At 36.9% G+C, this 15,521-nt stretch overlaps 1 protein-coding gene across 2 annotated transcripts in view; it reads left to right on the top strand.

Moving 5' to 3' along the window:
- TSGA10 (testis specific 10) overlaps nucleotides 1-15,521 on the top strand; it is a 147,903-nt gene that overhangs the window by 2,009 nt on the left and 130,373 nt on the right. For both annotated transcript variants that reach the window (XM_048222744.2, XM_026487566.4), the window contains exon 2: nucleotides 6,097-6,225. Coding sequence is in view for 1 of the 2 variants with exons in the window: in XM_026487566.4 (XP_026343351.1) it covers nucleotides 6,097-6,225 (129 nt within the window). In the remaining variant the exon portion in view is untranslated. The remainder of the gene's footprint in view (nucleotides 1-6,096; nucleotides 6,226-15,521) is intronic.

The following is a 15,521-nucleotide window of genomic DNA, read 5'->3' on the forward strand; positions in this document are numbered from 1 at the left end:
TAGAGGTCTTGATAAATGATACTTCTCCTAAGGCCATTGTTTTATGCTCTTTTAAAAAGACAAGTGATTTCTTTACAGAATAGTCTGGATTGAAGAGAAGTAAGGAGCTTAAAATTGGATGGATAACTGGAGAGATTATTTCTTTTTCATAAGTAAGGTTAATAAGCGTTGTGTCTTTACTGTTTTGTTTGAAGTGAATTCCCAAAACATTTATTCACTTATTTTTATAATACAAAAACCTATCTCAAAATTATTCATAAAACTTTGTGGTTTTCTGCATCTTTCTGTTGGGCTATTCCTTCCTACTCCAAAGCATCTGTCAATGTAAACTTTGGGAAACAGTTTTATAAAAAGAAAACAAGATTTCAAAATCCCATATAAAATACTCCAGTATTTTTAATTATTCTATCAAAATATTTGGTGACATTTTTTGAGCATGTGTTATATGCATGATATTTTGCTTAAGATTGATGTTTTTTCTTTTTAGGACATGATCTTTCATGAAAAATGAAAATTTTACCAGGCAGGACCTTCTTCAAATTTCTACCCTTTTTATCGAAATCTTCACCTGACCTTGTTTTCCTCTTTCTTGTTTCAAAGGACAGTGCACATGCCGTTCCTTTGGAGAGAGGCTCAGTGGCCTCTCTCCATTAGTTAACATTAACCCATGTGTTAGGAATCTTTGATGTGTTTATACTATAGGGCTTCTTAACCTAGAGCACAAGAACTTTAGGGAGTTATTCAACCCCCTGAAATTTTTTGTAAAGTTCTGTATGTGTTTTTATTTTACTGAGGAGAGGACTCAGGGCTTTTGTTTAATTCTGAAGGGAGTCCTGATATAAAGAGAATTAAGAAACAAGGTTTTCTCCTTTGTAGTAACCTTCAAAAACGGTGGTCTTCTTCCACCTTTTGCTGTACTTCTCGTCTCACAATCATACTTCCTAAAAGAAGTCTACATTTTCTATTTCCTTTTGTTCATTAACTCGTTTATTAGTCCTCTTTGAATTTGCTTCTACCCCATCTGTATCTTTGAAACTACTTTGTTCAAATCATCAAAATTTTGTTATTTTGAAAATGTGCTATTGACTACCAGCTTTGTGCTGGGCACTTCTGTAGGCATTAGAGATATAACAGTGACCAGACAAAAGCCTAGATCTCTTGGAGTTTACATTTTAGTAGTGGGGAGACAGACCATAAACAAGTGAAAAAATAAATGATACAATTTTAAATAGTGTTAAGTGCAAATAACCTGATGAAAGAGTATCTAGGAGAGAGGCTACTTTAGGTAAGAGGTCAGGGAAGACCTGCTAACATTTCAACCAGAGAAGGAGCCAGTCATACACAGGGCTGGATAAGAGAGTGTTCCTAAGAGAAGGAAAGCAAGGACAGAGACCTTGAAGTGGAATGAGATTGGCACAGTGGAGGAACAGAAAGAAAACCAATAAAGCTGATGGGTGAAAAAGAGAGTACTAGATCTATTTAGGAAAGTGAAGGCAGGGGTTCGTGGGTGGCTCAGTCGTTGAGCGTCTACCTTTGGCTCAGGGCCTGATCCAGGGTCCTGGGATCGAGCCCCGCATCCGGCTCCCTGCTCCGCTGGGAGCCTGCTTCTTCCTCTCCCACTCCCCCGGCTTGTGTTCCCTCTCTCACTGGCTGTCTCTCTCTCTGTCAAATAAATAAATAAAATCTTAAAAAAAAAAAAAAGTGAAGGCAGGGGCCAAATTATGTAGGACCTTAAAAAGCTTGGATTTTTATTCTAAGTACAGTGGGAAGCCATTGGAGTGTTTTGAGCAGGATCTCACTATTTAAAGTGATAGTTTTGATTTCAGTTTGGAAAAAAAGTTGTAGGGAGCCATAGTAGAAGCATGAAGACCACTTAGGGAACTGTCCCAGTAATCATGTGGGAGATGAATATGGAGGTGGTAATAAGCATGTTGAGAAGTGGATGGATTTGGGAAATATTTAGAACTAAGAGGATTCATTGTTGGGGGTTAGGAAAGGGGAAACAAAGACAATCCCTTGGGCACCGCACAAATGGTGGTGCATTTGACATGGGAAGGACTGGGAAGGAACGTAATGTAGTGAAGGCAGGGTTGAGAGCAGGGGTGCAAGTGGGGGACTTAAGAGGACCGTTTTAGACATGTTAAAGTTGTGATGGCTCTGGACATTCCGTAGACACAATACGATGTGTTAAGTGCTCCAGTAGGAGTATATTCATAGTTTTGGGGGAATATGGAAAATACATCCTAAGTCTTTTTTGGGGGAAGTTGAAATCAAAACTACTTTTTTTGTAGTCTTTTTCTCTATATTCCCTTAGCATACGTGTGCATTCCTCTGATATGGCACTAATCCTGTCATACTGTAATTTCTGATTTATTTGTTCTGGATTTCCCTAGACCCATTGAGGGTTGAGATTGTAGGTTTTTATTTGTTTTCCATGTTTCTTTTTCTTTCTTTCTTTCTTTTTTTTTTTAAGAGGAAAAGAGAGAGGGAAAGGGGGGAGGGTAGAGCGAGGAGGGAGGAGGAGAGGGAGAGAGGATCTCAAGTAGACTCCACGCTCAGTTCAGAGCCTGACATGGGGCTCAATTACACAACCCTGAGATGGTGACCTGAGCTGAAATCAAGAGTCGGACGCTAACCGTCTGAGCCACCCAGGTACCCCTGTTTTCCACCTTTCTATCCCCAGAATCTAATATTGGTTCATTCTTATTCTACCTATTTATACATTTGTTTGACAAGTGAGTAAATGTGACTGTTAAAATCTGAAAGTATAAACTGAAACAGTGACAGTGGGGATAGAAGAAATGCACTTCAGAGCAATCTTAGTGAAAAGATTAATAGGACTTGATGGCCAATAATATATATAGCACTTCTTGCCAAGTAGTGTTCTAAAATGCTTTACTGTAGGGGCGCCTGGGTGGCACAGCGGTTAAGCATCTGCCTTCGGCTCAGGGCGTGATCCCGGCATTCTGGGATCGAGCCCCACATCAGGCTCCTCCGCTATGAGCCTGCTTCTTCCTCTCCCACTCCCCCTGCTTGTGTTCCCTCTCTCGCTGGCTGTCTCTATCTCTGTCGAATAAATAAATAAAATCTTTAAAAAAAAAAAATAAAAAAAAAATAAAATGCTTTACTGTAAGTCATTTACTCCTTACAACAGCTCTCAGAGGCAAGTACTATTATCATTCCTATTTTATAGATGAGGCTGTGGCCAGAGAAGTAACTTGCTCATGGTCATTGCAGCTAAGAAGCAGCAAAGGTAGCGTTATGAATATAAGCAGTCTGATGCTAAAGAACAAATTCAAACTCTTATTCTGCGTTGCTTCCTCATTGAGAATGATTGTGATTCTAGCTTGGGTTTTTATCATAACAGTTTGCTGCTTCCAAAGTACTTTTACTTGCATTCTCTGAGATCTGTAAAGGAACACAAGTTCGGTTTAGATCGAGATAGTGGGAATGTGGTGATTTGCAGCTGAACATATGAATCATTAGGAATTTTCTTATTCACAGTAAGCTTGAAATACTGCATTTCTAAAAATGCTGCTCAGTAATTCTGAGGCGGGGAACCTGGCTGGAGAGATATGGGCATTTCAGATACACTGATTTCTCTCCATTTTCATTTGCCTCGAAAGCTAGTGCAGAGCAAGTAGCAACTCTAATATTGCCACTCAGTTGTTCACAATTGTCAGGTAGACTTTTGGCCTCTTCCTACTTTTCATTTCTAGTGTAACTTGATAGGTAATTTTATAGAACCTCTACCTGACTGTTCAGTTTACCAAGGAGAAGAAGGAAAGTTCAATTTTATCTGCTTTTGTACATTCCTTTATTATCAATCTATATAAATTTTTATTGGCACTTTCCTGTTATGCAAAGAATTCTGTGCAGGTTGGTAGGAATACAGAGAGCTCTAGGACATTGCTTGTTCTTAAGATTCTAATAATTGTGTGTGGAATACCCATCCAGAAAAAATAAATTGCAACACAGTTTATTCTGTAACCAATATATACAGAAGTCTCAATGAAGAAGCGATCACTGTTTGATGGAGAATATTGAGAACACTTCCTAAGAGAATATGGAATTCAAGCTGAGCCTCAGATTTGTCTTTAATTAAATGGAGAAAAGGGCAAGGCTCATGAACAAAAGTTAATGTATTTCTATAATGATAATATGAGCCTATGTCTAAAGAATATAGAGAATAGTTTGTCTTTTATAGAGGTATTCTTGGAGGTATCAACTAGGAGATAAGTTTGGAGAAGTAGGAGGTGACCAAATTATGAAGAATTCTGAGTGCGTGGCAGGTTACAACTTCCGTTGAAGAGATCCTTGCTATTTTTTTTTTTTGGGGGGGGGAGGGGGGATCCTTGCTATTCAAAGTGTATTCTCTGTACTAGCCAAGTAAGGAATTACTGAGCAGCATTTTTAGAAATGCAGTATTTCAAGCTTACTGTGAATAAGAAAATTCCTAATGATTCATATGTTCAGTTAAGATTTGAAAAGTACTATTATGGTGTACAGTCTGAATCTGTTATTCTAAGTCAAGTGTTCATGACTAGGAACACATTTTTTTAAAAATTATTATTATGTTCAGTTAGCCAGCATATAGGTACACATTTTTTAACAGAAACTACATAAGAAAAGATACTTAGGATTTTGGCCTACCTGTACATGCCTAAATGATTCATAATTTAGAAATACTCTGTGAGACCTAGTGCTGAAATTCCAGGTGAGGTAGTAACTGCTGGAATGAAGAACAGAAAAGCAGATTTATATCTGGTTTAGGGAAAGGGAAGAAGGAAAATAAGCCTGTCAGACTGCTAAATGCTGGATTGTACAAGGTGTAATACAAGGTCAAAGACTAGGGCATCCTGATCCTATAATTTCCCAAATGCTAGATTTTGGAGAATAGCATCTGTGTTGCCAGGAGAGATCTAGGATACTTATAGCAAATTCTCTCTTCCTTAGCATAATGGCAACCTTGATTCAGGGAAAGAACAAATTATTTCCCTAAATTACACAATTTCTGAGATACATTGTCATGTAAAAAAGCACAGGTGGACTAGTAAGTATAGTATGCTAAAGTGAAAAATATTTTAACATGTTATTTTGCATATGTGCAAATAGATATTTAGGGAAAGTCCCTAAAAGTGGAATTATTTGTACAGAAGCTATGTGCATTTGTAATGTTGCTAGATTTTGCACAATTGTTCTCTAGAAATATTATGTCAATTTACACTGCCACCAGTGATGTATACGAATGTTAAATTATATGTCCAGCTTTCGGATCCTTGTCAATGTGAGGTTCAAAAACAGTATCTTGGTGTTTTAATTTGTGAGATTGAATATCTTTTTTTTTTTTTTTTAAAGATTTTATTTATTTATTGGACAGAGATAGAGACAGCCAGCGAGAGAGGGAACACAAGCAGGGGGAGTGGGAGAGGAAGAAGCAGGCTCATAGCGGAGGAGCCTGATGTGGGGCTCGATCCCATAACGCCGGGATCACGCCCTGAGCCGAAGGCAGACGCTTAACCGCTGTGCCACCCAGGCGCCCCTGAATATCTTTAAATCTGTTTAAAAGCCCTTTCTGTGAAATATCCATATTCTTTGCCAATTTTTCTATTAGGGTATTTCATTTCCCTTTTATTTGTATGAATTATTTCTATATTAGGGAAGTTAGCCCTTTGTGATATGGGTAGCAAACCTTTTTGTTAATATACGAAAGCAGCAATCAATAGGTAGCTAGTAGCTATTATATTGGACAACACAGGCCTAGAAGTAGTCTACATAATTTCCTGATGACCCATATTTCCTTAGAACAGTGATTACCAAAGGGGTAGGATGGGATATGTTTGGTTTTTTTTTTTTTGAAAAGCATGTTTAATATTGTAGTTTTATCTTTGGGAAACACAGAAAAAAATTTCATAACATGGAATTTTAAGAAAGTAAAGCTTGATGAAAATCCTCTTAGCTGGTCAGGCAAGGTTAAAAATAATTGAAAATGTATCTAAGAATACTGTTAATTTCCAAATATCATTGACTGTTGTGAAAAATCACAAAACTTTTTAAAACTGAATGCCTCTATCATTCCCATTTTTTCTGCACTAGGTTACCACCAAAGAACATGATTTTGGTCTAGGGGCTCCAGTTTCTGAAGCTGAAAAATACCAGAATACTCTCCAGCTAGAACAAGAAGTGAGAAATCAAGATAAATTCATCTCTGCACTGAAATTACAGGTTACATTTATTTCCCTGAATTAATTTGGGATGGGGGCCTATTTTAAAACATGAAGATGGAGAATAAATACTAATTCAGTGTTCATTGAAATTTTATGGGTCTAAAATCATTCTATTTTTATCTTAATCATTTTGATACATGATTCAGGTACCTATGAGTGCAAACTATGTGGCAAGTGTTGTATCCAATGCTTTTAAGTGCATAATCTTACTTAATTCCAACCTTATGAAATAGTGATTTTACAGACATGGATGCTGAAGTTCCCAGAGGCTGTAGAATTATATTTGACTAACAAGTGACAAAGCTAGGTAGGATTTGTTTGAACTCCCAAGTTAACTCGGGTTTGAACCCAGTTCTCTGAACTCCAAGTTCAGTATTGTCTGTTTTCCTGGAGCCTGACCTGTGGTAAGGCTACTAATGAAGGCTATTAAAAGAAACTTCCTCTTTTAGGAAGACAGAGTAGACTTACTTTACCCTATTAGTCTCACTAAGTACAACTAAAAATGCTGAACATTTTGTTATAAAACAAACATAAGGACATTCTGAAAGGTGGGCAGGAAAACGAAGACTGGTTAGGGACCTCAGCATACAATAAGTGACATCTTAGTGAATTCCTGGGTTTTCCTTTTGCTCCACATATCTCAGATAGAGTGCTAGAAAAACTGGCATCTAGAAACAACAGTGGATGCAGACAAAAAAAGGGCTACCCCCCCTTTTTTTCTGTCCTAGGTCTTTATAATTTATATACATTTTTAATTTGGAAACAATCGCAGAGTTATCTAAAGTCGCAATTGCAGAACAAAGAATATCCCCCCCCCAACCCCAAACCTTTTGAGAGTAAGTTGCAGACCTGATGTCCTGATATCTCTAACATTTGAGTGGGTATTTCCTATAAAAAGGAAAACTCTCCTATAAGATCACAATACAATCTGGTAAAATCAGGAAATGAACCTCAATACATTGCTTCCAGCTAATCCCTTGACCCCCTTCAAGTTTTTGCCAATTGTCCGATAATGTCTTCAATAACAAAAAGATCTAATCCAGCTTCACACATTGCGTTTAGTTACTGTGTTCCTTCATGTTCTTCATTTAGGAACATTCTTCCTTGATTTTCATGACCATAACACTTTGAAGAATACAGGCCAGTTATTTTGTAGAATGACCATTGATTTGGGTTTGTTATGATTATCTTTATGTTATGAACCTTTGGGTTTGTAGAAGCCAGCTTTCAAATTCATCCCACCTCCTTTACTCACACTCTAATACAGTCTCCTTGCACATGGTACCAGAATTGGTCTTTGTGACCAAGAGCATAGAGCAGAAGTGATTAAGTTATGAGGTGATCTCTTGGATCACTTGCTCTGTGGGAAGCAAGTTTCCACATTGTGAGCAGCTCTGTGGATAGGCCCATGTGGAAAGGAACTGAAGTAGCCAGTAGCCAGTGAGAAACTGAGGCTTACCAACTATGTTGGGTAAGTTTGGAAGTGGATTCTCCAGCCCCACTTAAACCTTCCTGTGGTGACTGTCACCCTGATTGACTCTTTTCACTTAGTGAGAGACCTTAACACAGAATCAACAAATTAAGCCATTCCAAAATGAATACAGACAGGAATATCACAGAAGTGATGGTGGGTTCTTTTCACTGCATCCTATCAAGTATCATACAATTTTAATTTGTCCCATTACTAATGATGTTTATTTGGATCCCTTGATTAGAGTGTTATATTCTGGGCTTTTCCCTGGTGAAGTTCCTCTTTTTTCTCTCTTAATTATTTCTTAATTTTTAATTTTTTAATTAAAGTATAGTTGACACATAGTGTTACATTAGTTTTAGGTGTACAGCGCAGTGATTTGACAACTCTATGCTTTATGCTCTGCTCACCACAAGTGTAGCTGCCATCTGTCACCATACAGTGCTATTACAATACCATTGACTATATTCCCTACATTTTACCCTTCATCCTCATGACTTATTCATTCTGTAACTGGCAGCCTATACCTCTCATTCCCCTTCACCCATTTTTCCCATCTTCCTCCCCTCTAGCAACCATCATTTTGTCGTCAGTATTTATGTATCTGTTTCTAATGCAGACTATTTTTGGACAATGACTGCCTGCTCAAATAACATGAAAAAAACTGTAGCCCCACTCCTGCTGGCAAAATCTGAGTAAAGAGCCTAGACTTCCACCCTTGTCAGGCTGTGACAAGGAGTCCTTGTCACAGCCATAACTCATGGCCCACCCTCCAAGCCCCCGCATCCCACCAAGGCAGTATCAAAGAGGCATGCTGGGGAGCCAAGACTTTTGCACCCACGAGGCAGTAAGTACTCCCCACAACCACTTAGTGTCAGCAAAGACCACATGAAGAGCCTAGATATCCACCCTCACTCAAAGTAACAGGTGTCCCCTTTCCTTTTTGTTGAGGTGGTCTCAGAGGGGACCTCATGCAGAGTCAGGACTTCCACCACCTCCTAGCTGTAACAAGTCCACCCCCCACAGTGGTGGTAGAGGACACATGGGAACAGTAACGAGGTGCCTGCCTGTATTCTTCCTTACTGTGGTGGTGTCAGCAAAAGCCTGGTGGGGACCCTGAATTCCCATCCCTGCCTAGCAGTAACAAGGAAACCAGTCCTCCCTAGGTTCAACAGAGGCCTAGTAGAGAAATTGGACTTCCATCTACACCTAGCAATAAGAAGGTAACGTCCCCCTTTATTAGCTGGAACTAAAGTCACAGGAAGTGTGACAAGAAGCCTACTAAAACACAAGAGCATAGCTCAATGAAAAAAATCTCTTATCTCAAAAATCAGGAATATCTCAACCTTAACGAGAAAAGACAACCAAGAGATGCCAACACAGAGATTAAATTGAGATTATCTCACAAGAATTTTAAATCATTTAACATATAAATACTTCAAGCAGTTCTGACCATGTTTAAAACAAACACAAAGCTAGAAAATCTCATTGAAGAAATAAAAGATATAAAGAAGAACCAAGTGAAAATTTTGGAACCAACCAAGATGTTCTTCAGTAGGTGAATAGATAAATTGTGGTATTATCTGTACAATGGAATATTATTCACTGATAAAAAGAAATGAGCTATCAAGCCACAAAAAGACACGAAGGAACCTTGAAAGCAAATTGCTAGGTGAGAAAAGCTAATTAAAAACGTTACATACTTTGTGATTCCAACTATTTGACCTTCTGGAAAAGAAAAAACAGACATTAGAAAGATCACTTATTGCCAGGGATTTGGAGAAAGGAATGGTGGGAGGGGTGAATGGAGCACAGGTTTTTTTAGGGCAGTGAAACTATTCTGTATGATACAGAAATAGTAGATACATGTCACTAAGCATTTGTCAAAACCCATAAATCTACAACCCAAAGAGTAAACCCTAATATTAACTCTGGACTTTAATGTGTCAATGCTCATAATTGTAGCAAATATACCATACTAATAACAGATATAAATAAGATGGGAAACTGTGTCGGGTGGGGAAAAGGGGTATGTGGGAACTCTCTATACTTCCTGATTAACTTTTCTGTAAGCCTAAAACTGCTCTAAAAAAATAAAGTCTAGGGGTGCCTCAGTGGCTCAGTCGATTAAGCATCTGCCTTCAGCTCAGGTCATGATCCCGGGGACCTGGGATCAAGCCCTGCATCCGGCTCCCTGATCAGCAGGGAGTCTGCTTCTCCCTTTCCCCTTCTCTGAACAGGCTCACTTGCGCACGCCCACGCACTCCCTTTTAAATAGTTGAATAAAATCTTAAAAAAAATAAAGTCTATTAAAAATGCATGGGAGAAAATATTTCCAAATCATATATCTGATAAGGGACTAATATTGAGAATATATAAAGAACTTTACAACTCAACAATCAAAAAACAAAACAACCCAATTCAAAAGTGGGCAAAGGACTTGAATAGACATTTTTCCAAAGATATACGGATGGCAAGTAAGCAAATGAAAAGATGGTCAACCTCATCATCCATTCAGGAAATGCAAATCAAAACCACAATGAGGTATCACTTAATACCTTTTAGGATGGCTATTATCAAAACAGAAAATAACAAGTGCAGGTGAGGTTGTGGAGCAACTGGAGCCCTTGTACGTTGTAAGTGGGAATGTAAAATGGTGCACCATGGTGGAAAAAGTTGGGCAGTTCTGTAAAAATTAAATGTAGAATTACCATATGATCCAGCTATTCCACTCGTAGATATAGCCCCAAAAGATTAATAGTAGTAAGTCAGATACTTATACACTGACGTTCATAGCAGCATGATTTTCAATGGCCAAAAGGTGGAAGCAACCTAGATGTCCATCAATAGATGCTTAACAAGATGTGGTGAGTATATATAATGGAATATTCAGCCTTAAAAAATAACAAAATTCTGATGCAAGACTGCAACATGGGTGAGACTTGAAAACATTATGCTAAGTGAAATAAGCTAGGCACAGAGGGACAAATATGTGACTCCACTAATATGAGGTACCTAGAATAGGCAAATTCATAGAGTTATTGTTTAGTGGGTAGACTTTCTGTTTGGGATAATAAAAAAGTTCTGGAAATGGATGTGGGATGGTTGCACAATATTGTGGATGTACTTAATGCCAGCAAATTGCACGCTTAGGAGTGGTTAGAATGGTAAGTCTATGTATGTTTTACCACAATGAAAAATTTTTTAAAAAATACAGTAACAAATTAAAAACTCAGTGTTCTCAAACAACAGGATGGAAAGGAGAGAGGAATGAATTGGTGAACATGAGAATAGAAATAACCTAATCTAAACAGAGAGAAAATGGATTGAAAAAGTGTGAAGAGAGGCTCAGGGACAGGTGAGACTATAACAAATGGTCTAATATTTAGATCACTGGAGTCCCAGAAAGAAAGGTGAGAGAGGATGGGACTGAAAAAATATTCAGAGCAATAATGGCTAAATATTCTCCAAATTTGGCAAAAGGCTTAAGATGGATTAAAGAAGGTGAGTGAACACCTACCAGGAATCGCAAAGAAACCCATGCCAGGACACCCTGTATTCAAACTTGTGAAAACTAAAGACAAAAAAAGAAATCCTGAAAGTAGCAGTTCGTTACTTATAGGTGAACACCAATTCAAATAACAGCAGATCTGAAAACATGGAGGTTGAAAGGAAGTGAAACAACATTTTTTTTTAAAGATTTTATTTATTTATGTGACAGAGAGACAGCCAGTGAGAGAGGGAACACAGCAGGGGAGTGGGAAAGGAAGAAGCAGGCTCCCAGCGGAGGAGCCCGATGTGGGACTCGATCCCAGAACGCCGGGATCACGCCCTGAGCCGAAGGCAGACGCTTAACGACTGCACTACCCAGGCACCTGTGAAACAACATTTTTTAAATGCTAGAAGAAAACCCAGTATTCTGTATTCAGTGAAAGTATCCTTCAGAAATGAATGGAAAATCAAGGCATTCTCAGATGAAGAAAACTAAGAAAATTGGTTGCCAGCAGAACTATCCAAAAGAATAGCTAAAGGAATTTCTCTAGCTAGGAAGGAAGTGATAAAAGAATCTTGGAAGAATAGGAAAGAAAGACAAGAATATGGCTAAATGCAATATAATTTCCTTTTTTTTCTTCTAAATTATGTTTTTCAAACGTAGTTCTCAATGGATGTAGATGAAATATTTAAGATAATTATTTTATTAGTAGAGGAGGGTAAAGGAATATAAGGGGTATAAAGGGAAATGAGGTTTCTACACTTCACTTGAGCTGAGTTACAAATAAATTACACTAAAAAGCTATGCAAAGACAGTTCTCAAAAACACTATAGATAGTCAAAATGGAATTTTAAAAAAAAGTTCAAGTAACCCACAGGAAGTCAGGAAAAACAAAACAGAAACAACCAAACAGAAGTCACACTTAAATCTTTTTTTTTTTGAAGTATAGTTGATTCACACTTGAATCTTAATATAAAAGTCTAAATATACCAATTAAAAGAGACTAGTAGACTGGATTAAAAAACCTGATCTAGCTTTATGCTGTCTGTAAGAAATTCACTTCAAATATAATGATACATGTAGGTTGAAAGGTTGAAGGGCATACAAATCGGAAGTGAAGAAATAAAACTATCCCCAATTGTAGATGACATGATCTTCTACCTATAAAGTCTCATAAAATCTACAGTACAAAACTAGAGTTAGTAAACGAGTTCATCAAGGTCACAAGTCATACATATTTGTTTTCTTTCTGTATATTAGCAATTAACATGTGGGAATCAGAAAATGCAATATCATTTACAGTCACTCAAATAGCAAATGGAATCCTTAGATGTCAATCTAAAAAACTAAGTATGAATTTATAATCTGAAAATGACAAAATGCTAATGAAAGAAATCAAAGAAGATCTAAACAAATGGAGCAACATCATGTTCATGGATTGGAAGCCTCAACGTAGTAAAGATGTCAGTTCTCTTCAAATCAGTATACGTTTAATGCAATTCTCATCAAAACCCCAGCAAAAACAATTTTGAAAAGAATAATAAAGTGGGAAGAGTCATTCTCTTTCATTTCGAAGCTTAATAACTACAGTAGTTAAGACTGTTTGGTATTACTAGAGGGATAGACACGGATCAATGATCCAGAATAGAGAATCCAGAATAGTCTTACACAAAGCCAAAAGGTTTTTGACAGAAGTGCAAATGCAGTTTAATGCAGGAAAGATAGTCTTTTCAACAAATGGTGCTGAAACAATTGGATATCTTTTAGGGAAGAAAATGAATCTAGACCGAAACCTCACACCTTACACAAAAATTAATTCAAAATGAATCATAGATTTAAATGTAAAACATAAAACTATGGAATTTTTTTAGGTTAATATAGAAAATCTTCAGGATCATGGGCTTGGTGAAGTGTTCTTAGATGTGACATCAAAAGCATGATTCATAAAAGAAAAATTGATAATTTGGACTTCATAAAAATTTAAATCTTTTGCTTTGTGGAAAACCCTTTTAACATGATGAAAAAACAAGCTACAAACCATATTTCTACCAGACGAATCATATGTAGAATACATGAATTCTTAAAACTCAGCAGTAAAAAGGAACAATCCAATTAGAAAATGAGCAGAAGATGTGAAGAGATAGATATTTCATAGAAGGATATATGTTGATAAGCGCATAAAAAGATGTTCATCCTTACTAAACGTCAGGGAAATGCAAATTAAGACCAAGATGAAAAAACAATGCACACCTATAAGAACGGTTAAGATTAGAAATAGTGACAATACCCAGTGATGGCAAGGATGAGGAGAAACCAGATCACTCAAACATTCCTGGTAGGAATGGGAAATGGTATAACTACTCTGGAAAATAGTTTAGTTCTTTATAACCTAAATGTATATTTATCATACAGCCCAGCAGTTGCACTCCCGGGTATGCCAGAGAAATGAAAACTTATGTCCATTCAAATACCTGTATATGATTGTTCATAGCAGCTTTATTTGTCATAAAGACTGGAAACAACTACAATTTCCCTTAGTCAGTAAATGATTAAACAAACTGGTAATCCATACCATGGAATATTACTCAGCAACAAAAAAGAATGAACAACTGATCCATGTAACTTGGATAGATCTCAATGGCATTGTGCTGAGTGAAAAAGCCAATGTCAAAAGATCACATTCTATGGTCTTTATCACGTGATTTTATTTATATAACATTCCTGAAAACACAAAATTATAGAGATTAGTAGTTGCTGAGAGTTAAGGATGGGGAGGGGAGAGGCTGTGACTATAAAAAGGGTAACAGGAGGGAAATCTTTGTGGTTATGGAATAATTCTGTATCTTACTGAGATGCTGACTACAGCAGTCTATATATGGGATCACGTTGTACCAATGTCAAATCTCTGAGTTTGATACTGTACTACAATTATTTAAGATGGAACTATTGGGGAAAGTGGGTTAAGGGCCCAGGAGATCCTTTTGTACACTTTGTAACTTCCTATGAGTCTTTGGTTATTTCAAAATAAAAGTTTTTTTTAAAGCTACTTTTTGAGTACCTGTCATCTGCCAGAAATTTTATTTGAACGTTTATACCTGACTACAACCCTGCAAATTGTAGGTATTCTCTCCATTTAGCAGATGAAAGTCAAGAGGCTTCCATTTTTTTTTTTCTGAAGTTAAATGCATCTCGTAGGATCAAGAAAATATGGCAAATTGTCAGGATTAAGTAACTGGTAAAGAACTACAACAGGATTGAACCTGTCTGCCTAATTCCAAAGCCTACATCCTTTCTTCCACTTGAAACTGCCTCTTCTAAAGTACTTGTGTCTTGGAATTTGGTAAAAGTAGTAGGGTTTGATGTTAGAGGTGAGGAGAGTGAGTGTTTATAATTTGTTTTATTTATTCATTTAAAAATAATTTGAGCATTATAGCTAGATATATAGTAAATGATACAGAAGTGAGAGGTGTGTTAATACCGAAGTCAGAGACAATCCCTTCAAAGTTGCTTAGAATGTAGTGGGAGGGAGACAGGGAGGTAAACAAATAACATGTGTTATAGAATATCAAGATTAAACTCTGTAAGAGGCTTTATGGGAGCACAGAGAGGAAAAGCATTTAACCTCTCAGGTGCAGTGGAAAGTTAGCAAACATTTTTAGTATGGTCTTATTGCTCAGAAATGTGGCACTGTGGAAGCCATGAACAAAGATAAAAAGACATATGGATAGATAAATTGAAGTTTATGTGTGTTTATCCCACATCCTATAGTTTTAAAAAAGATACAAGAAATAAAAATAGCTTAGCTAATAAGAATAGGGGGAAAAAGCTTAATGAAAGCATGGGACAAGAATAGCAGACAGGAAAATATTGCACATAGGTTCTGTGCTAGTTGCTAGAGGTGGGTTGCAGGTAGGCTTTAAAATTCCTCGAGGCCAAGGCATAAAAGGAAATTTTAGTTAAATCATTCACCATGTGTCCTGACATATAATCATTTTCAATGGGTCTAATATATATTTTTTCCTTTAAAGGCATTTGGATACCTCCGTGATAGAAAAGGCCCTTTTCTTCATCCGTTGATGGTTTGATAGTAGGCTGGGAAGGAAAGCTGTGGTCCTCCATATTAGTCAGCAAATACTTGATTGATTTGTTATTTAGCTTAGTCAAGTAAGTTATTGATATGTTCAAAATAACTTTTTTTAAAGAGTTAACATTTTGGTAACAATAATTAGAAATTTAATTCTGAAGAACATCTAATTGATATTAATTATTAAAATTAAGTAATTTCAAGACTGGTTTCTTTTGTGCATATATAAATATTTGGCCATTTTTC

This window comes from Ursus arctos, unplaced genomic scaffold, assembly GCF_023065955.2.
Source record: "Ursus arctos isolate Adak ecotype North America unplaced genomic scaffold, UrsArc2.0 scaffold_8, whole genome shotgun sequence".
NCBI lineage: Eukaryota > Metazoa > Chordata > Mammalia > Carnivora > Ursidae > Ursus > Ursus arctos.